Genomic DNA, 24,959 nt, shown 5'->3' with positions numbered 1-24,959 from the left:
CGGCTGTGGGCTGGGCTGCTCCTTGCTGGGCTTTGGGCTGGATCCTGATCCCACTCCCTGGCAGGATCCGCCTTGGGGAGCTCGTCCTTGCGCTCATCCAAGTGATTATTTTTTACTTCCAAACCTTTGTGAGTGACTCTGGCCATTGATGTGCCCAGCATCCCCTCCCACCTCACTTTCCTCAGTCAAATGCACACAAACTGAGCTTGGGAAGTCCCAAACCAGAAGCAGGATGACTCTGTGCACCCAGGAGAGAGGAGTGACCTGCTGTGGGTGGTCTCATCTCTCTGGGGTTTTATTCCCATTCCCAAAAATGCCATCGGGGGTGGTAAGAAGTGCTGTGCCAACAGGCAGACCTGACAGCAGCTCCCTGCAGGCAAAGATGCAGCATAATTGCAACTTTAACAGATGCTGTTACCCCTTCATCCCTTCAGATTTTGTTGCACCAGGGAGAAAACATCTTTTCTTCCTGCTTTACACCCTGCTTTACACCCTGCTTTAAGGTGTTTTGGGAGGGCAGAGCAATGCACAGTGCAGACACTCCACTCCTGCCCACCATGGGGATGGACCGCCTCCTGATCCTGGTAATCCCAGGAGCAGCTCACGGATTTCTCCCCATCTCACTTCCCACCCCACCACCCCCCAGCTTCATTAATCAGAATAATTGCTGGTTAATTACGCTGTTGGGCTTTTGGCCATGCTCCTGCAGCAGCCCAGTGCCAGGCTTGGTGTAGCAAAAGGAAACTCAAGGAGAAAGCCATGGAGTGCCCAGAAAGTAGAGCTGGGCTGGAGAGGATGCCTGAGGGCTGGATTCTGACAGCTCCTCCCTGCCATGCTCCAACACCATGGGAAGATCAGCCCAGGGCTCCCAGTGCCTCTGCTGCCCAGGCTGGGTGGGATGCACAGCCAGTGCTCTCCCCTGCACTCACCAGGACATACCAAACACAGGCTCCATCCCCAGAGATTATTAAAACTCATTTATGGTTGATTTTACTCAACCTGTAAATTATTCTGAGTCTTCTCGTTGTGTAAGAGTTGCTGTCTAAAGAGAGAAGATTTAGAGCTCTAACACCAACCGCATTCTCTGTTTTTCAGGAGATAGTCCCAAAAGTGAAATCCCTGCAGCTTCCAGACTCTCAGCATAGATTCGGCACTTTCCTGCTCTCCCCATCCATCCATGGGTCAGGGAGGTTCCTGGTGGGCTCCTCTTAGTCCTTCATCCTCTGGCAGGGTGGAGGAACCCAATTTGCAACCAAAACCCCGCAAATTTACCACATCCAGCCCACAGGAAAGGCCCACTGGTGCTCCATGATGTCAGATGTGCTGGAGCACGGATGCAGCTCTGGGTATTTAGAGGGGTCCAGGCTCACTGGGACAGGCTGGGGAGTCAGGGGGTCCCACGCCCCTCCCTGGTGCTGAGGATGCTCCCATGGGCTCTGCCCTCTCTCCGGGGTGGACAGGAGAGCTGGGGTACTGCAGCCTCCCTCCCTCTCTGCCACCCCAACTGTTTGGCAAAAGGGATTTTATTTTTCATTTTTTTTCTCCAGCGAAACCCAAAAATAGATTGATGGGAAGCGGCTGGGGGCTGGGATGCCATTAGCATGCAAAATGGGGCTATTTATCTTCCCCGCAGCTGGGTTCTGCTCCCAGACCTGGCAGGGACTGGCAGCGGGAGGCGGGGCTGGCGCTGGCAGGGGGCTGCGGGATGGGGACAGTCCCCAAGACAGCCCCATCCCCTTCTCACCCCTCTCGCTGCCCTTGTCCTTGTGTTCTGTGACCCTGAGCCTCGCCCGAGGGACAAGGACCTTTCAGTTCTCTGCTACAGATGGACACGGTGTCAGGGTCACCTGGAGACTTTACAGGTGGCAGCTGATTAATCCTGACCCCGCGTGTGGGTGGGCAAGAGAAACCTGCCCAGGGATCCGGCTGGGGAAACTGAGGCAGGAGCTGCTGGGACATCTTCGGGAAGGATGGATGAGCACAGGGGCTCCCTCCGTGCACTCTGAGGGTCTGGACTGTGCCCCCCATCCTCGTGGGTCACCTCGGTCCCTTGGCATGGCCATCCCTGCTGTCACCACACAGCAGAGTCGGGAGTGAGAGACCGCCGGGCTGGCGAAGGAATGAGCAGAAAACCCGCTCCTGCTCCCAGAAATAATTTGTCTTGGAAATTGTTAGCGGGAGGGAAGCAGAGGGAAGGGGAGGGAGCGAGGCTCACAGCTCGGAGCCCTGCAGGCGAGGGCTAGGGGAAACAAGGGCGAGCAGCGCTGGGGCTTTGGCCAGCTCCAGGCCTTCCTGGGATGATCCTGGCCCTTTCGTCCCTTCTCCCCGCCCCATTCTGGCTGGGAGTCGCTAAACACAGGGTGTCAGCTTTGCTCCCTGCAGGGCCACTCACCACCTGGGATGTTCCTTAGCAGTTACTCATTTCCTAATAATAATAAAAATAATAAATTGCTATAAATATGAAATCCATGACAGCACAACTCAACATTCCCATCTTCAGCCCCATCATCCACATGATCTTCATCCCCACCATCCTCATTCCCATTTTCCCCATCCTTATTACTCCCATCCTCACCACGGCTCAGGACCTCCACATCGCCAGGGGGCGCGCTGTTCCCCGGCGAGAGCGGAAGTTCCGCTCTGCCCTCGGGGTGGCCCCGCCTGCTCCCGGCGCCGCTTCCGCCGCCGCCGCCGCCGCCGCCGCTGCTCTCCCGGCCGCCTCTCGTGGCTCTGCTCCGGTCCCTGCTCCGCTCCCGCTTCGGTGTCGCCTCGCCGCCACCGCCATCATGAACAAGAAAAAGAAGCCGTTCTTGGGCATGCCCGCGCCCCTGGGCTACGTGCCGGGGCTGGGCCGCGGGTGAGACGCCGCCCAGGCCCGGCCTGGCCCCCCCACCCCGGTTCCTTCACAGCCCTGTTGCTCCGCCGGGCCCCGGGACGTTCCCGGGCCCGTTCGGTGCCCGGCTGGGCTCACACCTCCCCGCACCACCGGTCCCCGTCCTCTCGGGGTGGCCCCGCGCGGCTTTTCAGTGTTGTCCCTTCGTAATTGTTCGAGTTCGCTCTTTCGCTGGGCGGGTTTGTGTTTAAAAGCGAGCCTGGCTCCGGGGATGGGTTCCCGGGTGCTTCAGACCGGCAAAGGATTGTGTCCCTCCTGATGCTGTGACTGTGTGCGTGGGACCGTCTGGAAAATGATCAAACTGGGGACTTTTGTTGAGGGAACAGTGAGGGGGTTTGGTGGCGGCTGAAACCTTTTTTGGGGTGTCCTTTCCTTGGTGTGAGTTGCGTTCGTCCCGCTGATTTTCTTGTGTCCTTCCTTGGGGAGATCCTGCCGGCTGTGCCCCAAGAGGTGGTGCCAGGCGAGTGTGGGGGTTCAGAAGAGCTCCAGTTGCCCCATGCCTTTGCCCAGACCCCAGCCCGTGGTGTCCCACAGCCTGCAGGGTCAGCTGAGAGACCCAGAGACAGAAGGGAGGCCATGCACAGAATGGGTGGCAGAGCAATGAGCTGGGTGGTTGCAGTGTATTTGTGGAAAAAGTTCTCCCTATAAAAGGTTTTCCAGAGAAGCTGTGGCTGCCCATTCCCTGGAAGTGTCTGGGGCCGGGTTGGATGGGGCTTGGAGCAGCCTGGGCTAGTGGAAGGTGCCCCTGCCCATGGTGGGGGTTTGGAATGGAGGGAGCTTTGAGGTCCCTTCCAACCCAAACTACTCCATGATTCTAAGGACATTTTTCTCCCTGGCTTTATGAATGCTGGTCATGGGCAGTGGCTGATGCCATTCTCCCAAAAGAATTATATTTATGCTGCCTGTTCTGAGCAGTAACTGTGACAGGCTGGGATTGCAGTGAGCTAAACAGCCCCTGGTTTATCCCTCCAGAGCCACAGGTTTCACCACCCGCTCTGATATTGGCCCTGCCCGCGATGCCAACGACCCCGTGGATGACCGGCATGCCCCGCCGGGGAAGAGAACTGTGGGGGACCAGATGAAGAAGAACCAGACAGCAGATGATGACGATGAGGACTTGAATGACACTAACTACGATGAGGTGAGGTGGTTTTCATCATCCTTGAGATGTTTTTTCCCAGGTGGAACAAGAGTCCCTGAGCTCCCCACTCTTGCTATGAACGCGGTTTTAGCTGAGGCTTCAAACCCAGAATTTCCTGTAGTTTGCAGGCAGCATTTCCTTTTTTATTTATTGATTGAGACCTCAGTATGCACAGTGGCATGGTGCTTGCAGATTTTTGTTGTGGCCTTGCTCTGTGGACTGTGGTTTAATTGCTGATACAGAGCCCTGAGAGTCTTGGGAAAATATCCATAAATAAAAATTAATTTAAGTATTTCAGGGGTTGTATTTTTTTTTTTATTCTCCACAAATGTGTGCTTTGACAGGATGGGACTTGATGATCTTGGAGGTCTTTTCCAGCCTAAATGACTCTGTGATTCTGTGCCATATATTGTCCCTAAGTGGCCTGTGTAGTCTCTTGTGTTTAAGTCCCACTTTGGTTAGTTGAATGTTGTGATATTCTTTCTGTTTGCTTTCACTGGCGTAAAAAGTGGTTAATGGAAGAGAATGGCTTTTCTACCCTGGGATCTTGTTTATTGCTGAATAGAAGTGGTTTAGAGAGAGAAGCAATTTTGAAAGGAGCAATTTTGAAGCAGTTTTGCTTCAAATGGTGTGGGAGAATAAACACCACCATGGGGTGGTAGAAGGAAGATGCTTTCATTTAGGGATGTGTTAGTCTGATGCAATGTTGTCAGAAACAGCCTGTCAGTGCATTTTCAGGTGATTGTTGGCTGTAGGAGGAGCACAACAGGAGCTTTGAAAAACTGCCTTTTTTCCCCTCTTTTTTTTTCTCTCTCTCTCCAAATTCCCAGTTCAATGGTTATGCTGGGAGCCTGTTCTCCAGCGGTCCCTATGAAAAAGATGATGAGGAAGCAGATGCTATTTATGCAGCTTTGGATAAGAGGATGGATGAACGCAGGAAAGAAAGGAGGTAGGATAAGCTACAGCACTGGCAGGGGGTGTTTTCTGGTTAATTGAGGATGACAGGTATTTTACACCACTGGCTTTGATAGTGGATGTGGTTAAATTACTTCACTGTAGTTCATTAAGATAGTGTGGGGAGGTGCTGAGCAACTGGTATTGACACACCACAGACTGCACTGTGCACTGGAAATCGTTAGAAAAGTCATCTCATGCCTGTAAACAATGTGTGTTACTTGTTAAATGCGCTACTCACTAAGAGGAGGTTAAAGACTGAAGCTCACTTGGAGATGTCTGTTTTTACACTATAATACTGTCTTGTTTGATAAAGGATCTCTTGTCATAATGTTGATAATTTAAGCTTGGAGACAATGCCTTTATTTATGCCCTAACTCTTATCAAACACTTTTTTCTGTCATGTCAACACTTCAATCAAAGACTTACCAAGTGTTACTTTGAGCATAACCTCAGTATTCCTTTTCCTAAGGGAACAACGAGAAAAAGAGGAAATAGAAAAATACCGTATGGAACGACCCAAAATTCAGCAGCAGTTCTCAGACTTGAAAGTAAGGAAAAAAATGTCTGAAATGGGACTTTCTATGAGATACAAGAGGTGGCTGTGTGTTCTTTTGTGTTTCTTTGCTCAGATTTTGTGTGTTGGCAAACAAGTACTTTGATATTCTCCAGATTAGAATTACTTTCTGTTGGAAGAATACACACTGTTCTTGTGGATACACAAGGTAGTGAAATGTCTGCAGATTTTGATATTGATCATCTTTGTTTTGTGCTTTATGGAAAGTTCTACACTTCTGCCTTTGAGGGAAACTGCTAACTTGTTGGCATTGCAGGAGTAGCTGAGCAGAATCTCCTGACTCTAAATCTTCTTTTAAGTAAAATGTATTGTTTAAGCTGTTGTCTAATGATTAGTAATAAACCACTCAGTGCTCCAGGCACTAGGATTAATCTGCATGTTTGTAGCACTGAATCAAATAACAAAATTGATTTGGAATCTCAGTCTGGACTAAAACCAAATTCTAATTAAATGCATCTAATTCTTTTGTACATTGGATTAGGAAAAGAGTCTGACCCTTAAGTGTTAAATTGATCTTGAATTATTTCAAGAAAATAAATCTATTAAGGAGTTAAGAGCACTTAAAAAACCATTTCTGCAGCAAATACTGATGATGACTCCTGTTTGAACAGCGGAAATTAGCAGAGGTTACTGAGGAGGAGTGGCTGAGTATTCCCGAGGTTGGGGATGCCAGGAACAAGCGGCAGAGGAATCCTCGTTATGAGAAGCTGACTCCCGTCCCCGACAGCTTCTTTGCAAAGCATTTGCAGTCAGGGGAGAATCACACTTCTGTGGACCCACGCCAGACTGTGAGTACACAGCAAACCTGGGCGAGCTGTGGTCAAACTGGATTAGAGATGAGTGTGAAACTGGGATTTGGGGAAAAGATGCTTGACCAAAAACTTGGTGTGGTTTGTGAGTCTGCCAACGGAATTCTGGGTGTTAAACTCCTGTGCTTGCTGGAGCCTTTCAGTGCACAGCCATTGCTAGAGAAAGCATGGGGATAGGCAGAGAAAGCCTGGTTCTTGTGTTAAAGGTGGAAGGAAGTGTTTATTTTCCTATTTGCTGAATGCAGGGTGGTGATAGTTTCGGTGAGCATAACCATTTCTGTTATGACAACATCTTGCAAAGAGGGAACAGGAAATAAAGTTTGCTTTCACCTAATGGTTTGCTCAGCTTTGGGGTAATTGTGTTAAAAATTACTTTCCTTTCAGTCAACTGAAAATGAAGTAATTTAGCTTGTTGCTCTGTGGCCAGAGTCTACTGTGGTCATAGAATTATAGGAGCAGCTGACTGGTCCTAGACTGGCTCCATGTGTCCATGGGACTTTGTAGATATTCTTGTTTAAATGTGTCAGGTTTAAATGCCTGTGCTTGAATTTTTCACTTTCTTGTTGCTTATTTCACTGACTTGACCAAACTTTAGTAATTACCTATAGATTTGCAAATCCTGTATGAGAAATGTTTTGGGATTCAGGGAAGCCATATCATAAGTACCTGTGGGGGTTTTGCATCTGTGTCCTGCAGCTTCTGGGGAAGTGCAGATCAGCCAATAGCCTGAATTATTTTTGAAATCTCAGGAGAGGTTTTAGGAATGACTTTCTCATTCTTTTTTTTTTAGCAATTTGGTGGACTGAATACTCCGTATCCAGGGGGTTTGAATACTCCATACCCAGGAGGAATGACACCAGGCTTGATGACACCTGGAACAGGTGAATTGGATATGAGGAAGATTGGCCAAGCCAGGAACACCTTGATGGATATGAGGCTAAGCCAGGTAAGGATGTGAGAAGGCAGGATCTGTCACAGGTATACCTGGGTTTGATGTTGTGCTGCTATTTAAGTCCTGGTTTTAGAAAAGTGTTGAATTCTCTTTGGTGTTAGAAGATCCAAGAACAGCTGAGCTGTGAAATAATTTTGTAGTCCCTCTCCCCAAATCTCATGCTGTCAACATGAATAGAATTTCCTGAGAAAACCAGTTTGTCCCTGGAATTCTTGGTCCTTATGGGAGAAGAGACCGCCTGGATATATCACAGGTGGACTTGAGGCAAACAGCACAGGTGGTGTTACCAAGGGAAGCATCTCTTCTGTCTTACGTAGGGATGCAGGACAAACTGCTGAAAAGTACTAGCTTTTGACTTCTGCTCTTTTTCACTGATTTTTCTGATCTAAATCTGGTTTATTCTAAAAAGAATGCCTTTAGCTGGCAGGGCTGCAGGAGCTTTTGGTGTCTGCTTGTCACCAAGCTGCTTCTTGTCTGGATTTTAACATTAAAGTTGTGTATATTAGAAGAGGGAAAAAAGCTATAAGCAAGGCTTTGTGTTTTCCTCCTTCCTTGCTTTTGGGAACAGATGAATATCTAGGATTTTTGTACAGCACAGTGTCTTTTCAGGCATTCAGGGGCTGTGGGTGGTCATTTCAGTAGCTCTGACTTGACTTTCTCAGGTGTCGGACTCCGTGAGCGGCCAGACCGTAGTGGACCCGAAAGGATATTTGACAGACTTAAATTCCATGATTCCCACACATGGAGGAGATATCAAGTAAGTTTAAGAAGGATTAACAGATTTATCCTCTTAGCAGTGGCACTGATCCTACATGTAAATGGAAATCTGTCTGAGTGGGTGCTTTCAGCTGGCATTTAGTTTGTAAGAAATGCCAGGTGAGTTTTTGAGGATGAATTCTTTTAACATGAGATCTGGTATAGTGTTTCAGCTGAGGTACTGGCATCTGACCTGGATGCATCAATTGTGGGGATTGTTTCCATTCCATCCCTATTTCCATGCCAGAGTGATGGCAGTGTGTGGCTGCTTGCCAGCCAGGAAATAACCTGGTTAATTGTACCTGTGTGCTGCTAATTTAGTCTTGATTGACGACCTCTGAGAACCTCTTTAGCCTGGAGTTTGACATCTGTTTCATAAAGAATTGCTGTTTGAGTCAGAGCAGTACGTGCAAATACTGATGCTAATTCTTGGCTTACATCAATGCTTGGGCTTATCAGCTTCTGGCTGCAAGTGCCCAGCTGTAATTCCCAAAAATCTTTCTTAAGTACTTAACTGGTTTTACTGTGATCTCGCTGTGTTAGTGTGTATTTGTAAGCTTGTTTTGGTAGAGTGTAATTTGTGTCTCCAATATGGAAAAATTTGAGGTCACACTGTGGATCTGAGCATGTCCTGGTTCAGGAGAATTGTTTCCCAGTGTGCTGGAAATTTTCCTTCCGTTTTTTTCCTCCTTTAGTGATATCAAAAAAGCCCGTTTGCTCCTGAAATCTGTCCGAGAGACCAATCCTCATCATCCACCAGCCTGGATAGCATCAGCCCGACTGGAGGAGGTCACTGGCAAGCTCCAGGTGGCTCGAAACCTCATCATGAAAGGAACAGAGATGTGCCCTAAGGTCAGAATTGCTTTGCTTCCCTGTGATCCTTGTGGGATAGTAGGAAAAAGTTGTGGTTAATGAGCAGCAGAATCTCTGTTAAGCTTGATTGAGTCTCTGTCTGATACAGCTTCACTATCTGCAGTATTACAAAACACCTGCTTAGCTGGAAGCTCTGCTTTTACATTCTTGTTTCGATGTCAAGGAAGATGGGTTGTTTTTCCTGACAGAGTGAAGATGTTTGGTTGGAAGCTGCTCGGCTTCAGCCTGGAGATACAGCCAAGGCTGTTGTGGCCCAGGCTGTCCGGCACCTTCCACAGTCTGTGCGGATCTATATCAGAGCAGCAGAGCTGGAGACAGACATCCGTGCCAAGAAACGTGTCCTTAGGAAAGGTGAGAGCTCTCGTGGGCTCAGGGAATGAAGGCTGAGCATTGCACTCTTTATATTGCACTTCAAGTTGTTCAAGATGTGGCCATAAGTTCAGGTGCTTTTTTTGCTTCCTTGTTGAAATTACAGTTGTTAGCATGTGTGTTAATGGTGGAACTTGCTGCTGTTGAGCCAAAGAGCAAAGGTGTTGAAGTGTTCGTAAAACATCCTTCAGCAGAAAGCTGCTGGTACTGAACAATTCCAAAATGATACTTCACTTACCTAAGCCAATTCCAGCTTGATCACAATTAGATAAGTAGATGAAAGCAGTTAAAAAATGGTGTTCTAAGGATAAAAAGGTGCTCTAGATGTTACCTTGTGATACTTTTTGGAAAAGATACTGGAATTGATTGTTTCTACTTGCTTGTAGCCTGTTAGAGACCACAGTGGCTGCTGCTGGAGGAGCTTTAGAGGTCCCGGGGTTCTCATACCATGGAGCCTGTTGAGCTGCAGGATTTGCTTTAGTGGAGCAAGTTCTGTCCTTGACAAACAGCCTTTCTCTGTGGTGCTTACCTGAAACCTTACATCTTCTTGGATTGCATTGCACTTGGAGGTTTTCCTCTTTCATGGAATTACTGTCTTTTCCAAACAATGATCTCTTCAACAGCAGTTAGTTGCATTGTCCTGGACCCAGGTCTTCCTCAGAACTTCAAAATATGAATTCTTTGATTACTTTAAGTAGCTGGGTCTGTATCAGTAGAGATTAGTTCCTTCATGACTACTGAATTGTATTAGTTACATCTCCTGACTTTAATCTAGACAGGGAAAAGGGTCTGGATTTTATACATTTACTGAATCATTGTGAAGCAGTCTGCAGTATTGAATGGTTTAGCTTCAAAGGAATTAATTGCCTCCCACCTCTTACCTCTTGCATGTAAAATGCAGATCTCTGTTGAAATGACCTCTTACTACATGTGGATGAAAGGCACTTCAAAGTTGCTGGGGTTGAAGTTGTAAAGAGTTCAGATATTAACTATTCAGTAGCTTTTTAAATTTCCATTGGCTCCACAGTGCAACACGGTGTGAAGTGCTGCTCCTGTGACACCATGTGTCCTTCTCAGGAACAGTCACAGATGTTGAACAGAAAAACACTTTTAAAGGAGCAGAAATAGATCTGTGAGTCCAGCTTGGGTAGGGGAGGGTCTTGTGTGAGAGCAGTGACTTACCCTCTAAGTACTGAGCTTTGCTTCAAACACTGTATTTATGAAGAGAAAAACATTCAGTTTTTGGAGCCACCTACTTAATCTCTTGATACAAAACTGTTAGTGGAATGGAACTGGATTTATCATTCTTTTCCCAATTTCTGGCCTGTTAACAGCTTCACTGTTGTGCTCCTCTGCTGCCTAGGGAGCATCACTAATATGGAGCTTGGAGCCTTAAGTGGCAGCATAACCCATTATTTCTCCCAAAATAAAAAAGCCTGAGTGCCAGGTAATGTCACTGAAGTGTGACCTTTCATAATGTGTTTCTCCTCTCTGCTGGCTGTGTGCATTCCTACCATCCAGCAGAACCTCTGGAGTTTTTAAAGCCTCAGTCTGACTGGAGACCCAGCAAGCTGAGTGGCTGAAATACAGCTTGAGGTCTAAAAATCGAATTCTGTATTTATGAAAACATGTTCTGTCCTGCAGAGTGATGCTTTCAGCTCTTGGAGGCTGACATTATTCGCTTAAATTCTTCAGGGAAATCTCCTGCAGCTACAGAAGTGGAGACAAATGGTTAATGCCTGTTGTAAATCTCTGTGTAGGGGTGGGATGTGCTCTGAGCTGAGGTTCATCACTGTGCCTCTGCCTCTGCAGCAGTGCCTCAAGGAACAGCCTTGCCCAGCTAGTTCCAAAGTAGGTTTAGATGCCTTTTCCCACTCGTTTTTGTGTGCCTGTGACTGTGCTCGCTTTATTGAAGAGGGATGTGCTCAGTCCTCTGTTACTATGGCACATTTGTGTACAGTCACTATGGAAGCAGTGGAAGTAATGCTGCAATGCAGCTGATTCCAGCAGGCTGGGGTGCAAATTGGAGTGACAAAAGGCTAAAAACCCTTTGGTTTCTCACTCTCTCTTAAAGAGATGGGCTGAGGAAAGCTGTTGTTTAGCATTTAATGTTTCAGACAGCACATGTAGGACAGGCTGCAGAGAATGCAGTTCTACCAGCAGTAGCTAGCTCTTGGACAAGATTAAGGAAGCCTTGAAGAATCCTAATTAGATGGAGTCCATACTGGATTGCTGGAAGCACACTTGGTACTCATGACTGAGTGTCAGTGAGACCTTTAAGTTTTTATGTATCCCCGTTTCATTTTTGCATAGCAGGACAACAGCTTTTTGGGAAGTTAAGCTGGGCTTCATTGAACTGTCAGGAGAGGCTTACAGGAAAACTACATTGTCAAGGGACAGTTTCAACATGTAAGGAACAAGGTTGTATTATTAGTGTTGAAGATGCTCCTTTTCTGTAAAGGCAAACCCAGTAGGATTAAGCTGCCCAGTTTTGAAGATCTTCATCTGCTCATTTGCTGAGACTGGAGGCTTCGTTCAACCAGGTGTTTTACTGAGGAGGATGCAATTACAGCTTGTACAGCAAAAAAGCCCTTGGCTCTCCAAAACCTGTTTCCAATTAAAATGATTAAGTGTTTTATTTTCTGATTTTAAATTCTCATTGTTGAAGCAAGAGCCCAATATAAGTAAATCCCCTCCCTTCCCTCTTTCAGGACATTTCATTGTAATAGCACAAGTCCTTTATTATATAGTGTTTAAAAAATACAGATCTCCTTGGTAAACTACTTTATCATGATTGACAGAATTGTTTTGCCTCTCTAGCCCTTGAGCATGTTCCAAACTCAGTGCGTTTGTGGAAAGCAGCCGTGGAGCTGGAGGAACCTGAGGATGCCAGGATCATGCTGAGCCGGGCTGTGGAGTGCTGTCCAACCAGTGTTGAAGTGAGTTAAAAAAAAAAGTGAAATAAAAAAACCCTTACACCCCACTTCAGGCTGGCAGTAGAGCTTTGCAGGCAAGAGGCAGGGTGAGCAGTGTTTCTCCACACAAGGTTTTCTCCCACGTGCTTCATGCCACAGTGGGAAGGATGTGATGAGTAGCGGAATGTGCATTTTTTCTTTGGAGTTAATTGTCTGGTGGTCATTACATGCCTCATTTTGCTGTGTAATTGTTAGGTTAGTCATGGCAGTGCACAGCTGTGCCTGCTGTAGGCACTGAACCATGTTTGTGTCCATGTGTGGTGCCTTGACAGTTGGGAAAACAAGTGAACATTTAATCTGGTGAATCTAAAAGTTACTCATTTCTGAAACACCAAACCAGAGTGTTCAATTCAGCTGCCTGAGAGGTGATGTGAACAGAAAATAGGAGTGTAACAGCCCAGCAGATGGGGATGATACCCAGAGATGATCAGGACTGAGCTTCAAGGGCAGTAGCAGCCTGTTTCTCCTCTCCTCCATTGGTATTCCACAGCCTTCTTGCAGTGCTTGAGGACAGTTGCCAACCAGTAGCAAGTAGCGTGAAGCTGCTTATCTCTGTGGGCTGACACTGCCATACAGCAGCCTTGTCAGCTCCTTGTTCTCATCTCCCATACATCTTTGTTGCTCTGCAGCTGTGGCTGGCGCTGGCAAGGCTGGAGACATATGAGAACGCTCGTAAAGTCCTTAACAAAGCCCGGGAGAATATCCCGACGGATCGTCACATCTGGATTACTGCTGCCAAACTGGAGGAAGCCAATGGAAACACCCAGATGGTGGAGAAAATCATTGACAGAGCCATCACATCTCTTAGGGCTAATGGTGTGGAAATCAACAGGGAGCAGTGGATACAGGTAAGTGCTCAGTCTTGGAAGCCCAGGTGAGCTCTTCACGTTGTGTTCTGGAGGCTGCTGATGGTGGGTGTTATGGGGCAGTGTAATTTTGCACCTGGCTTATCAGTGGAGGTCCCTGTGAAGAGACAAGAGATGAGATTAAAAAGCTGAGTAGGGTCAAGGCCATAAGTGATACCCTGGGGTAATGTCACGTGTGTTTTGCTGAGAAGTGTCTGGTTTGCTTCTGTCTTGGAAGGTAAGTAGCTTCAAGCAGCTGCTGCCTAAGTAGGACAGAGGCTTAAAGCCTTCAGTGAAGGATTTACGTATTTTTTGCATATTTTTCTTTTGGCTTGAAAGATGTTTTATTTGCCCCATAAGTCTTTGTCAAATGGTGTTATGAGAAATCAATACAAATACTGCATTTGCAGCATGTAGGAAATGATACTGTTAGTCCTGTACTGAACCTCTTTCCTCCTGAATAGGTTCTGTGCTTTGTTTGATCCTAAGTCTTTAAAGCAGTTTCCTACTAAAATCATTTACAGTGGGTCAAGGCAGCAAAAATCTTCTGTTATACTGCTTAAGAACACTGATAGTGAATGAAGTATATAATATTAAATGGATATCCTTGTTAACATCTAAAAGAATACTGACTTTCTTTACAGCAGTAAAACAATTAATGGTTAATTTCAACTTCTCTTTAAAAAAACCCACGAGCACAGCCTCTGCATTGTTGTGTTCTCGAGTTCCTTCTCAGTAGTAGAACTGCTCCATTTCTGTTATCTGATCAGAGGGCTTTGCAACAAGTTTAAGCAAGACATGCTTGGCTTTCTGAAAACTTTGTGTGTCAGGAAACCATTTTTCCATACATGCTCTGGTGAGAGTGTTTGCACCTTTTACTTAACACTGGCTGACAGGATACTCTTAAATTTAGTTATTGCTTAGCCCTTATTGAGACTTAATCATCTCAAAGCTGAAAGAAGGTCAGTAGTTCTGATGTTGCAGTTCTTCCTTGTGAAGTTCTTGCATTTTTTATTGGCCAGGTGCCTGCTTGGGTCAGCCCAGGGTTGTGGAGCTGTAGGAAAAGATTTCTAGGTCTGGAAAGGTCACACATTGTCGCAATTATTGCTTTTCAGTGGATGGAATTGCTGTGCTCTATTTCTTAACCAACTTGTGAATGATTTTGTGTACAGCTCTAGCACCTTCCTCGTGGGTGCAGGCTCCTACTCAGTGTCAGTGTGTGTTTGAGCAATGAGATGTTTGTGCTGTGGTGGTGACCACAATGTCTCTGTGTTTGTGCATGAGGAGTTGCCAATGCAGAATTTAACTTCTTGTGCTAAGCTCTCAAAATGAGCAGGGCTTTCCTCTTGTTTCTAGGATGCCGAGGAATGTGATAAAGCTGGAAGTGTGGCCACATGCCAGGCAATCATGAGAGCTGTGATTGGGATTGGGATCGAGGAAGAAGATCGGAAACACACCTGGATGGAAGATGCAGACAGTGTATGTCCAGCTGTGATGCTGCTTTTTGTTGGTTTTGTTTTATTGTGAGTTAGTGTTTTTTAATTAGAGGAAATTGAACTGGTGCCTGGGAAATGGCTTTGTCAGTGAAAGTGGATGTGATTCCCACACCACCTGCCTGCCTTTGGCCAGTCTCTGCCTCAGGAGGTTATTCAATTATAGAGCTTTATTCAGATTTGAATTTTTACTAAACAAAAAGTTGACATTGGTATAGCTTGTCTGCTAGTTTGGTGTGGATTTTTTTTTTGTGAGCGTGAGACATCAACAGAGATTGAGTTATGGGTAAAGGAGCTGGGAGTTGAGTTTCAAGGCATAACCATTGTAGCTCAAGAGTTAATGTAAGACTGGACAAGGCAGTGGGTAAAAGTTTTACCAGGCTTTTTTTGCTTTAGGGGAATAGTTTGAACATGTGCTAAGAACTAAATCATATTTCAGCATGAGAAATGTCCAACTTCACCGGCCTTGAATTGGGCTCAGAGCAGTGGGGGGCACATGCTGTGGTGCTTAGGGTTTTGCCTGTGAAATAACAAAATGAAGTGCTAACATGAGAGCCTTTCCAATGCCTTACTAATGTTTCAAGCTGGCCTGTGAGTGTCAGTCCCACTGAAAGGCCAGGGGTACTTGTGCTCTGTAGAGGGATATTTGGAAATTCATTCCCTGCTTCCTTTTAAAAAGCTGATTGTAAGTATTCTGTTCTCTATTAATGCCTCAATTCATGGATTACACCAAGTTACTGAGTTCTGGGTTGAATTGTGCATGTGTAATTCCTTCTTGCTCTCGATTCCAGTGCTCCCCTAAGCTCACTTAGTCCTGATCTGTTTTCCCTCAGTGTGTTGCTCATAATGCCCTGGAGTGTGCCCGAGCCATTTATGCCTATGCCTTGCAAGTCTTCCCGAGCAAGAAGAGTGTGTGGCTACGAGCAGCCTACTTTGAAAAGAACCATGGAACCAGGTACGTGTGCTGCACGATCCCTCCGTGGAGGGCTTCATCCCAGTGACAGGCTGGGAAGGAAGGAAAACTACAGGATGGTCCCTGGTGTGGTGCAAGTGCAGAGTTAGTGCAGCTGGGTGAAACTCACTGACGTTTTTTTGCAAGTCTGACCTTCTTTGTTATTGTTGTGCCCAGAACATCCTTAAGTTTTATGCAGTCATAAAATGGTTTTTGGCAATAGGGATTTATTGGTAAAAATAGCTGTGAAGAGACAAGGTAGGAACAAGTGTCTTTGAGAAGGCATCTCTGGAAAAATATGGGGATACAAATCACCTAAAATGTGTTTTATTTAGTCTTCATAGATAAACAACTACATAGCTGAATGTGTCCAAGCATCTCTGGTATTTTCTGATTAAACACTCTGAATGTGTATCACATCCTGAATTAAGATTGGTGTTATACTGTTATAGCTCAGGCTCTTTTTGAAGTTTATTCATAAAGAGTAAACTTCACATGTCAGAAACTTTCTGCCCACATCTTAGATTAAAGCAAACAATCTCTGCAGTAAGCCACTTATACATGTGGAATCATCCTTATTAAAGCCAACAAGACTATGTTGTGGAAGTGACTGCAGATGCTGAGTTCTTCCTCATTCAAGCCTTTTTTTAAATGGGAACAAATATACCTTTGCTTTTGATGTTTTCCCATGTTTCCCAGTGGTGGCTGGCTTTTAAGCCCCATGTTCCACCTGAAAAGTATATTTTCCAGAGGAAAAAAAAAATTGCATAAAATCAAGCGAGCCTCATCTAATAATTCTGGAAACCTTCCTGTCGGAGTTTCTGCTAAGGTTTGTTAAGCAGAATTACTCTTTCCAAGAGAAAGGAGCTGTTTGTGTGAGGGCTCTTTCCACAGAGGCTGTCAAACAAAGGTGTCTGAACAATGAGCCGTTTGTGGAGTGCTGATTTCAGAACCCTTGTGGAAAAAGACCCCACCCTTTCCTTGTTATGAAACAACTTATCAAGGTTTACAACATTGGACTTTGCAACAATATTTATAACACTGAGTGATAGTGAAAATGGTGTGAGAGAGCTTGCCTTTGGCAGTACCTTGAGGGATTGTAACTTGCTCTTTCTTGTCTTCAGAGAATCCTTGGAGGCTCTTTTGCAGAGGGCTGTTGCTCACTGTCCCAAAGCAGAAGTGCTGTGGCTCATGGGAGCCAAATCCAAGTGGTTGGCAGGAGATGTGCCAGCAGCCAGAAGCATCTTGGCCCTGGCTTTCCAGGTGGGTCTGTTACACTTGTCAGAGGGTGTTAAATGTGACAGGTAAAGAATACAGAGCAGGCTTTTTCTGTCAACGCCTGATTCCTGCTGCCTTTCAAGGTGATGGAGACTTCCGCTGTTCTTTGATTGCTTTGTGTGGCAAAGTGTTCTCCTGTGAAATAGCAGCAAACTGGAAGCAAGGCTGTGGTACTGCTCTTTTAGTAGTTCTACACCAGGTTCTGAGCTGGAACAAGTTGTCCAGAGAGGTTGTGGCTGCTGCATCCCTGGAAGTGTTGAATGCCAGGTTGGATGGGGCTCTGAGCAGCCTGGTCTGGTGCACAGCATCCCTACCCTTGGGATGAGATGATCTTTAAAGGCCCCTTCCAACCCAAACCACTCTGCGATTCTATGAGTTTGCAAACCATCAATTTTACTAGCATGGCTTCCACCAACCCCAGTCATGGATCAGAATCCTGTTGTCTTGGGTCACCTCAGGGAAGGGGTTGTGGTCTGCCCTAATGAGGTCACTGAATTACTTATATTTTGGATCAAACCCACTAATGAAGGGAATCGCCTGCTGGATGCTGTAGCAAAGATAGGCAGAGCATTTCTAGCACTGGGAATCAGGCTTAAAAGCTAAGTGAAAAAAAAGGTCCTGAAATGGAAGGTAAAAGATACTTCCTTATTCTGTTCTCGGTGCTCTTTGTTACTAGGCTGCAAAGTTCTTGACATGGTTGCCACTGAAATGACTTTTATTGGAAGAGTTTTCACAGATGTCAGTGGGGAATTCAAGCTGCAGTTTTTTTGCCTGAGGGTAATAAAATGAGGGTCTCATTGTGGCAGACCCTGTGATGTTTTCAGTATTTAGACTGGAAGTTCAGAAGATCAAGCATTACTGCTTTTCAACAGTTGAGAAGCATCCAGCTTCTAAACTGGCATATATCTTTGTGTTGCCCATCTGTTTTGGAGGATTTCTATAAACTTCAAAGGTCAAAGAAGACTGGGAGGAGCTTGCACTGAAAAAAATCCTACTGTGGATTGACAAAGCTCTGATTTCAATTTTAATCTGGATCAAACGGAGGATTAAATCTGCTGTTGATTCACTGTATGCATTTGTCTGTCACTTTGTGTTCTTGCAGGCCAACCCCAACAGCGAGGAGATCTGGCTGGCTGCCGTGAAGCTCGAGTCGGAGAACAATGAGTATGAAAGAGCGAGGAGGCTGCTGGCAAAGGCTCGCAGCAGTGCCCCCACAGCAAGGGTAAGGATGTGTGGAGGGTGGAGAGTCTCAGGCCTCTTGGCCACGGGGGATTTGGGACGGATGGAGGAGTTCCTTCAGTTCTGTGGCCTTAGGGATTGACCATATGGCTCCCTGCCATTGGCTTCCGGGGCATGTGGCCGCTTTGCCGAGCGCTGCTCCAGCGAATTGCGACACAAAGTTGTGGCATGGTGGGAAAAAAAGGCTAGGATCAAGTGAAGGGTTTCAATTTGTTTTTTACACAAATAGCAAAAGTCAGGAAATTCCCAGTTTACAGCTGTTTGTATAATGTTTGTGTTGCATAAAAGCACGTCTTGGAAAAAAGAGAAAATACTTTCACAGAAGACTCACTTATGCTTGTACTAAAGACAGCTCTGGGGTGGTTTGGTGTTTAAAGTTACGATCCTGTGTTTATCTCCAGTTACCTCCGGTATGATAAACTCTGTCGATTTTCGGCTCTTCATACAAAAGCATTTTAACTTGTCCAAGTAAACGAAAAGTTAGTTTGATCTCTGTCCTCTGTTCCTCCCCCTCAGTCGTTGTTACATCCTACATCTTTTTAACTGTCCTCTTCCTCTCTGAGCCAGGGAGCTTCTGCAGCTGGGGCTGAAGCTCTGCTCTCAGACTTGATGCCTCTCTTGCGAGGTCACAGAGGGGGGAGTTTGGGAATGGGGAGGATGGGGATCAAAGAGCAGTGAGAGAGCCTTTGGTGTATTTCTCATAGCTGTGACTTCCCTGCGTAGCCAGAAGGAAGGATTTGGGGAGCAGAAAAGTACGTGTACCAGTTTGTAATGAGCAGGACAGCAGTTAGAGCCTGAAGCCATAAGTAAGGAAAGGTGGTCATGGTAGCTTGGATATGAGGAGATCAGATTGTGCTGATGAAGGAGGCCTAGGTTTGTTAATTGGTTGTGCTATTAAAGCTGTGCTCTTTATACAAATATTATTTTTCCAACCCAAACTGTTCTCTGATTCTGCAAATGCCAGTTCTATGTTAATAATTATGTAAATAGGTGAGATACAGGTGGATCACACTCTTCTAACTCCTTTAGTATTTGCGTTTACCTTTCCATTGTTATCTGTGCCCGCTATTATTTAACTCTGATATTTTAGTTTTTATTTTACTTCAAACTGTAGCTAATCAATAACATTCTAATGAATGCATGAAAGTGGGAATCCGCTGCTTTGGCAGATTAATGGTTTTTCAATGGCTGCTGATGGTAAACAGCTCTGGTTTGTTCCCAGGTCTTCATGAAGTCTGTGAAGTTGGAATGGGTGCTTGGGAACATTGCTGCAGCCCAGGAGCTCTGTGAGGAAGCCCTGAAGCACTATGAGGACTTCCCCAAACTGTGGATGATGAAAGGACAAATTGAGGAACAAAAAGAGCTGGTAGAGAAAGCACGGGAGGCTTATAATCAAGGGGTAAGATGGATGTTACTGCAGGTTTGCTTTGTGCTGCTGGCATGGAGAGATGTCTGTCTTTGAATGAAAATGAAGAGCCAAAGACACGATTCCTTTCTGTCATTGGTTAAAACAGTAAAAGAAAAAAAAATAGGCCCTTGAAATAAGCAAGAATTTCTCTTACGCATTACCCATGTGCAAGATTGACTTTCTTGCTTGAAAGAGTTCTCTGTATGCCTGACTCCTCACAGGCAGGAAGAAAGGCTTTGCACAGTAATTCTCTAAGACCTGGAAAGACTAAAACCAGAACTCTTAAAAGAAAATCTTCCTCAGCAGCTCTTAGATGCACACTGTGAAAGGAGGTGGCCTGCGGAGCACTCCTCTCTCTTTTAAATGGTAATTGGTGTCCTTGGGTATGAATGCTCAAAGTCGACAGCCATCAAAGTAATTTGGACACAGGTTTCTGCCAGTGTTGATATCCTAATGACTCCCTGCACACTCTACTGTGGTTTGGGGATGTGTGAGAGCCCTCCATCTGCAGAAGGAGCACGAATTGCAGCTGTGTTAAGGGAGATGTGTTCTGTCTCTTAACTGCTGGGATAGCTCAGTCATACCTGATGTACCTGACTATTTTGGATACAGGAAAAACTTCACTTCTGTGCTGACTGTAAGACTAGCTGGAGAAATTTGAGTGGCGTATCTTGGTCTCTCTTCTTGTAAACTCTTCAGGAGGATATAGGCAGGGAAGTTCTTTTCAATAGGAGTTACAAGATTTTTTTTCATCTTTACCTATTAGTATACTTTTTTTTTTTTAAACAGTTGAAGAAGTGCCCCCATTCCATACCCCTGTGGCTTTTGCTCTCCAGGCTGGAGGAGAAAGTCGGGCAGCTGACTAGAGCAAGAGCCATCTTGGAAAAGTCTCGCCTGAAGAATCCAAAGAATCCAGATCTCTGGTGAGTTGTGTGGAGTTGAACTGATTTTGGGCTACAAATTCAACCCATTCTTCAGGCCCGCTATTTCACATTATCTCAACCATTTAAGCCTGGAACTTAGGACCACACCCATCCTGGAGTTTCTTCTGGACTAACAGCTTCCCTGAATAGCAGAAATGCTTTGGTGATCCTGGCTAGCTTCTCTAAGGATCCGGGAACTAGTTATTTCTTTACTGGTGGTTGTAGTGCACAGAGCATGCACAGGGCTCTTTCCTTTCTGTTACAGTTCCTTTTTCAGATTGTTTTTTATCTGGGCCATTATAGAATAAAAGTCGCATTTATTTTTAGATGGAGAGGAATGGGAAGATGTCAGTCACCTACACATATCCAGAATATGGGCAGATGTTTGCAGTTTCCAGTGACCTTCATGTGACTCACTGTTTCTGCCTAGTGAATATTGTCATAAATTTCATCAGTGTCTCTTCCCTACCAGGTTGGAGTCTGTGAGATTGGAATACCGAGCTGGGCTGAAGAACATTGCAAACACACTGATGGCCAAGGCACTGCAAGAGTGCCCCAATTCAGGTGAGCTGGATCTCATTTCTGCCTTAAACACAGTTAATTGTTTTGCCCAGTTGATAGAAGCACATTTTTTCCCAAGATGTCCTTTCTGGCCAGGTCTCAGAATATGGTGTTTTGGAGAGGTGTCAGTCATCCTTCTGCAAAGGAAATACTGAGGGTCTTTGAGAACAATCCGAGTTACTTTGTGCTCTCTCACACCTGAGGGGTCATGGGTTGGTGTTGTTCCATTTTTCCGCAGTGTCCAGTATATTATTGGATCCCTGGTCCACAATTTGTCCCCAGGCTTCCTGCGAAAACTTCTTGGATATGGGTGGGTTTTTCTCTGAAGCTGGTAGAAGTCTGCCAAGGTTTAAAATTAAAGACACTTCAGTGTTTGTAGTTAGGAAGTTCAGTGGAAAAAGAATGGTGCTTTCCCTGTCCCTCTGGAGTACAGCTGGCCTTAGGAGATTCCGAGTTGCTGGTTTGCCTGCACTGGTTTCTGAGTTTAACAACTTGTGCTGGCAGCAAATTTCCATCGCAGTCATGATTGGGGGATAGTGTACCATAAATGTTCAGTCCTGGTTTTTAATTATTTTAGCTCATGTAAGAAAAGAAGTCAAATGATGTCAGTTAGTTCTAACCAGCAGTGGAAACATTTGCCTCTTGGGATGGGAGGATAAAGTGCCTAACACATCCCTGTTTTGGGGCAGAATTGCAGGAAGACTTTAAATAATTAAACATGTTGACATCTTCTGGGGAGAAGATGTCACATAGCTACAAATTGTAGTAACTTGCTGCAGGTCAAGGCTTGACTTGCCTTCAGGGTAGGTTTTGAAAGGTGTTTTAATTGGTGGCTACTAAAGTCCCAGTGAATTAATTGGGAATTAAGTGACTTTTATGACATGATAGACTCATTGCAAGGTACTCTCCATGTGAGTGGGTCACCAAAGCAGCACCACCCAAAATCCTGCTCTGTTTTTGTGAATGACCTAATGAGTGTTTGCCACCACAGGCTGTTCTACAGATCTGCCTGTTGCTATGGAAATGGGCAGCAGGAGCTCAGTTTTTGTTTAAAAAATTGCTTCCAACTTTATCTTAGACCTCAACAAACCATAATCAAAGCCTGCAGGACTTGGCCACCTGCAGTCCTGTAAACCAGAGGTTTGGGTCCATCGATTGCTGAATTGATTCCTGATGGGTGGCAGGCTGCACAAAGAATAAAATAGAAATATCATGGTGTTTGTGATCCTATATATAAAGAGCAAGAAGAAGAGAGTCTGTCTCCTGTCTGTCACTGCAGTTATCAAAGCTTGTGTGTGTTCCTGTGGTGCCGTTTATGGGAAGCGAGAGCGCTTTGGTGGAGTCCTGGCAGACACCAGCTCTCAGGCTTTGCTTTGAAGTGATCAGGTGTGCCTGGCTGACATGAGAAACTGCAGATTTCATGCTCCCCTGAGCATATTTCCTTCCTTGCTTTTGGCAGTGAGAAGAGCTAGGGATTAAACCCAGCTTTCCTGGATCTACTCTGTCCTTCATCAGTGTGTGTGGAGCCAGCATCAATAAGACTGTGGTGCTCTCCAGCACCCTTGAAACTGCTCCCAGACTGTACTTTGCACTTTTTGGGCCTTCTTCTGCCACTGCAGTTGCCTGTTCCAACAGACACATACCTTTCCCTTTGGAAATGCTGATTTGCCCTCCCTGTCCCAGTGTTTGCAGTGTCGCATCTGAAAAGCCTGAGCTCTGGGTTAGCTGCGGGAGTTGTGGTACAGAGACTCCCAGAGCTGAAGCTCCAGCATGGTGCACACACTAGCTCAAATTTCAGAGTTCTGAATGAAGTATCTGTGTGGAAAGAGTGATCTGGGATGAGGTTAGGGGTGGATCACCACCAGGGCAGGGGCTGTACAGCTGCTTGTGTTGCAGAGCACTGGCCTGATGGCAGGGTGGGAAGGGTTAACCTCAAAATAACACTAAACAATCTTCTTACTTATTTTGATTAAGGAATCCTGTGGTCAGAAGCAATTTTCCTTGAAGCGCGACCGCAACGAAAGACCAAGAGTGTGGATGCTCTCAAGAAGTGTGAACATGACCCACATGTCCTGCTGGCTGTGGCCAAGTGAGTTCCTGTGCTTGATGCAGTAAAAATATCCATGTCTGTGTGTGGCTGTATCCAGGATGGAACACTGCACTCCAGCACAGCCATGCGACTCTGGCTGCAGCAGCTGTAATAAGTCCCAAAGCAAGGAACAGCTCTCCAGCTGTCTCCTAGTAACTGTGCAAATCTCTCCCTTGATTCCAAGTGGGGAATGTCAGCCTGCCCTCGAGTTGTTCTGGTGGGTCTGGGACTGGCACAGATAACAATACACTCACACAAAGCTCATTGCCAGTACTTGGTATTGGCACCCTGCAAGCTGCTTTCTTCCTGTCCCTTGAAGAGGATTTCACTGTGCTGTCAGGTGAACTAGGCTTTATTAAGTAGTTCAGGATATGTTTTAAGTATCTGTGAAAATAGGGACCTTTTTTGCTGATTATTTTTCAAGTTTTATGTGGCTGTCTGTGTAGTTTGCATCTTTTCTCTCTATCCTAGATTCTGTCAGGTGTCTTTTTAAATTCTGAGCTAGATACTCTGCTCCTGATTTTTTCCTATGTCAGTGTTCTTCAGCTGTGCCCCTTCCCAGAATGCAAACCACCAGACATTCTGTAGTTTGCTTCTCTGAAATGGGAAGATAATCTCCTAGGAATTGTTTTCTTGTCCAGACTGAGTTGTGAGGATTCCAGTGCTGAAAACCCACTGTTAGAACTGACTCATGCCACATCCTGCTCTGATGTGTGAACAGCCTTTACAGCAGCCTTGATGGAAACAAACTTACTTTCCTCCCTTTGGGAATCGCAGAAGAGGTTAATACAGGAGGCATTTTGCTCGAGGTTGCCCAATTCTTTCACAACTCTATTTTATAAGCCAAAGAAAACTGTAGGATACACTCCAGTGACTGCAACACTGGGTTCTGCCAGATCCTGACAGCTGACTTGTTCAGCTTTAGCAGCAAGTGAGAAAAATGTTAACTTTTGCTTTATGGCAACTGCTCCCAGGCCCCTTCTGGTGCAACCTCATGCTATTTAACAGCTAATCCCAACATAAACAGCTTCCACCTCCCATCACGACTTGCCTCTGTAGGTACAGAGTGTCACACATCTGTGAAAAACTTTTGTTTAACATGTTGCTGAAAATGGCCACTACTTGCAGGTGTTAAGCCTCTGCTATCATTGTTGCGCTCTTGTAAATCACAGTTTATTTAACACAGAACAATCAAGAGTATTATAGGGCTTAAAAACAATCACAGAAGCTGTATAATTTTATGACAGGCTAAGCTCTTTATGAGGGGTGGCTGATTTGATAAAGACCTTATAGCTCAAATGAACTCTTTAACGCAAAGCAGTGAAACCAAGAGACTCTTGACCCAGGTGGTTCATTACTGGGGAGAAATTTCAGCATTGACCAGTGCCTGGATGAAATGGCAACAGTGGGGCTGTGCTAGGATGGGTTTGAGTGCAGAAGCTTCCATGCTTGTTTTTTCTTGGAAAATGGGGCTGACAAGGCAGGTCTGCTCCGCTCCACTCCACTCCAGCAGGCTTTGTAGGTGTGAGCATGTGACCATACAGCAGGCAATTGCCAGCTTTTAGAAGTTATTTAATTGTTAGATGCTAAAATTGACTTGAAGTGTAAAGAAATTGAAGGAGTGGGAATAGATGTAGGCACGTAGTCCTGTCTCTTCCTCACCAAATCTGGAACAGCAAAATTAAAGCAATTGAGTTAGCAGAGCTCAGTAATGCTTCTCCTCTCAGCAGAGTCTGTCTGTGCCTGGGGCTAAGTTATCCTCTGAGTTGCCCTGCCTCACTGTGGGGCAGTGAAGAAGAAGTGCTGGATGTTCTCTTCAGTCCTCTCCCTTCCCTTCCCTTCCCTTCCCTTCCCTTCCCTTCCCTTCCCTTC

At 45.7% G+C, this 24,959-nt stretch overlaps 1 protein-coding gene across 1 annotated transcript in view; it reads left to right on the top strand.

Annotated features, from left to right (window-relative positions):
* The first annotated feature begins 2,663 nt into the window (after positions 1-2,663).
* The window catches only part of PRPF6 (pre-mRNA processing factor 6), a 24,687-nt gene continuing 2,391 nt past the window's right edge, over positions 2,664-24,959 (top strand). Inside the window, exons 1-19 of the mRNA XM_042047329.1 lie at positions 2,664-2,857; positions 3,866-4,034; positions 4,865-4,983; positions 5,461-5,539; positions 6,177-6,353; positions 7,165-7,320; positions 7,989-8,083; positions 8,778-8,934; positions 9,144-9,306; positions 12,145-12,263; positions 12,929-13,147; positions 14,501-14,623; positions 15,471-15,592; positions 16,714-16,852; positions 17,970-18,089; positions 19,329-19,505; positions 20,304-20,437; positions 20,910-21,001; positions 22,973-23,087. Coding sequence (XP_041903263.1) covers positions 2,787-2,857; positions 3,866-4,034; positions 4,865-4,983; positions 5,461-5,539; positions 6,177-6,353; positions 7,165-7,320; positions 7,989-8,083; positions 8,778-8,934; positions 9,144-9,306; positions 12,145-12,263; positions 12,929-13,147; positions 14,501-14,623; positions 15,471-15,592; positions 16,714-16,852; positions 17,970-18,089; positions 19,329-19,505; positions 20,304-20,437; positions 20,910-21,001; positions 22,973-23,087 — 2,546 coding nt within the window. The 5' untranslated portion in view covers positions 2,664-2,786. The remainder of the gene's footprint in view (positions 2,858-3,865; positions 4,035-4,864; positions 4,984-5,460; positions 5,540-6,176; positions 6,354-7,164; positions 7,321-7,988; positions 8,084-8,777; positions 8,935-9,143; positions 9,307-12,144; positions 12,264-12,928; positions 13,148-14,500; positions 14,624-15,470; positions 15,593-16,713; positions 16,853-17,969; positions 18,090-19,328; positions 19,506-20,303; positions 20,438-20,909; positions 21,002-22,972; positions 23,088-24,959) is intronic.

This window comes from Corvus kubaryi, unplaced genomic scaffold, assembly GCF_017639235.1.
Source record: "Corvus kubaryi isolate FWS band 111438036 unplaced genomic scaffold, C.kubaryi_AGA036_p1.0 134, whole genome shotgun sequence".
NCBI lineage: Eukaryota > Metazoa > Chordata > Aves > Passeriformes > Corvidae > Corvus > Corvus kubaryi.
The sequence above is the reverse complement of the archived record's forward strand: the minus strand, read 5'-3'. Positions and strand labels throughout refer to the sequence as shown.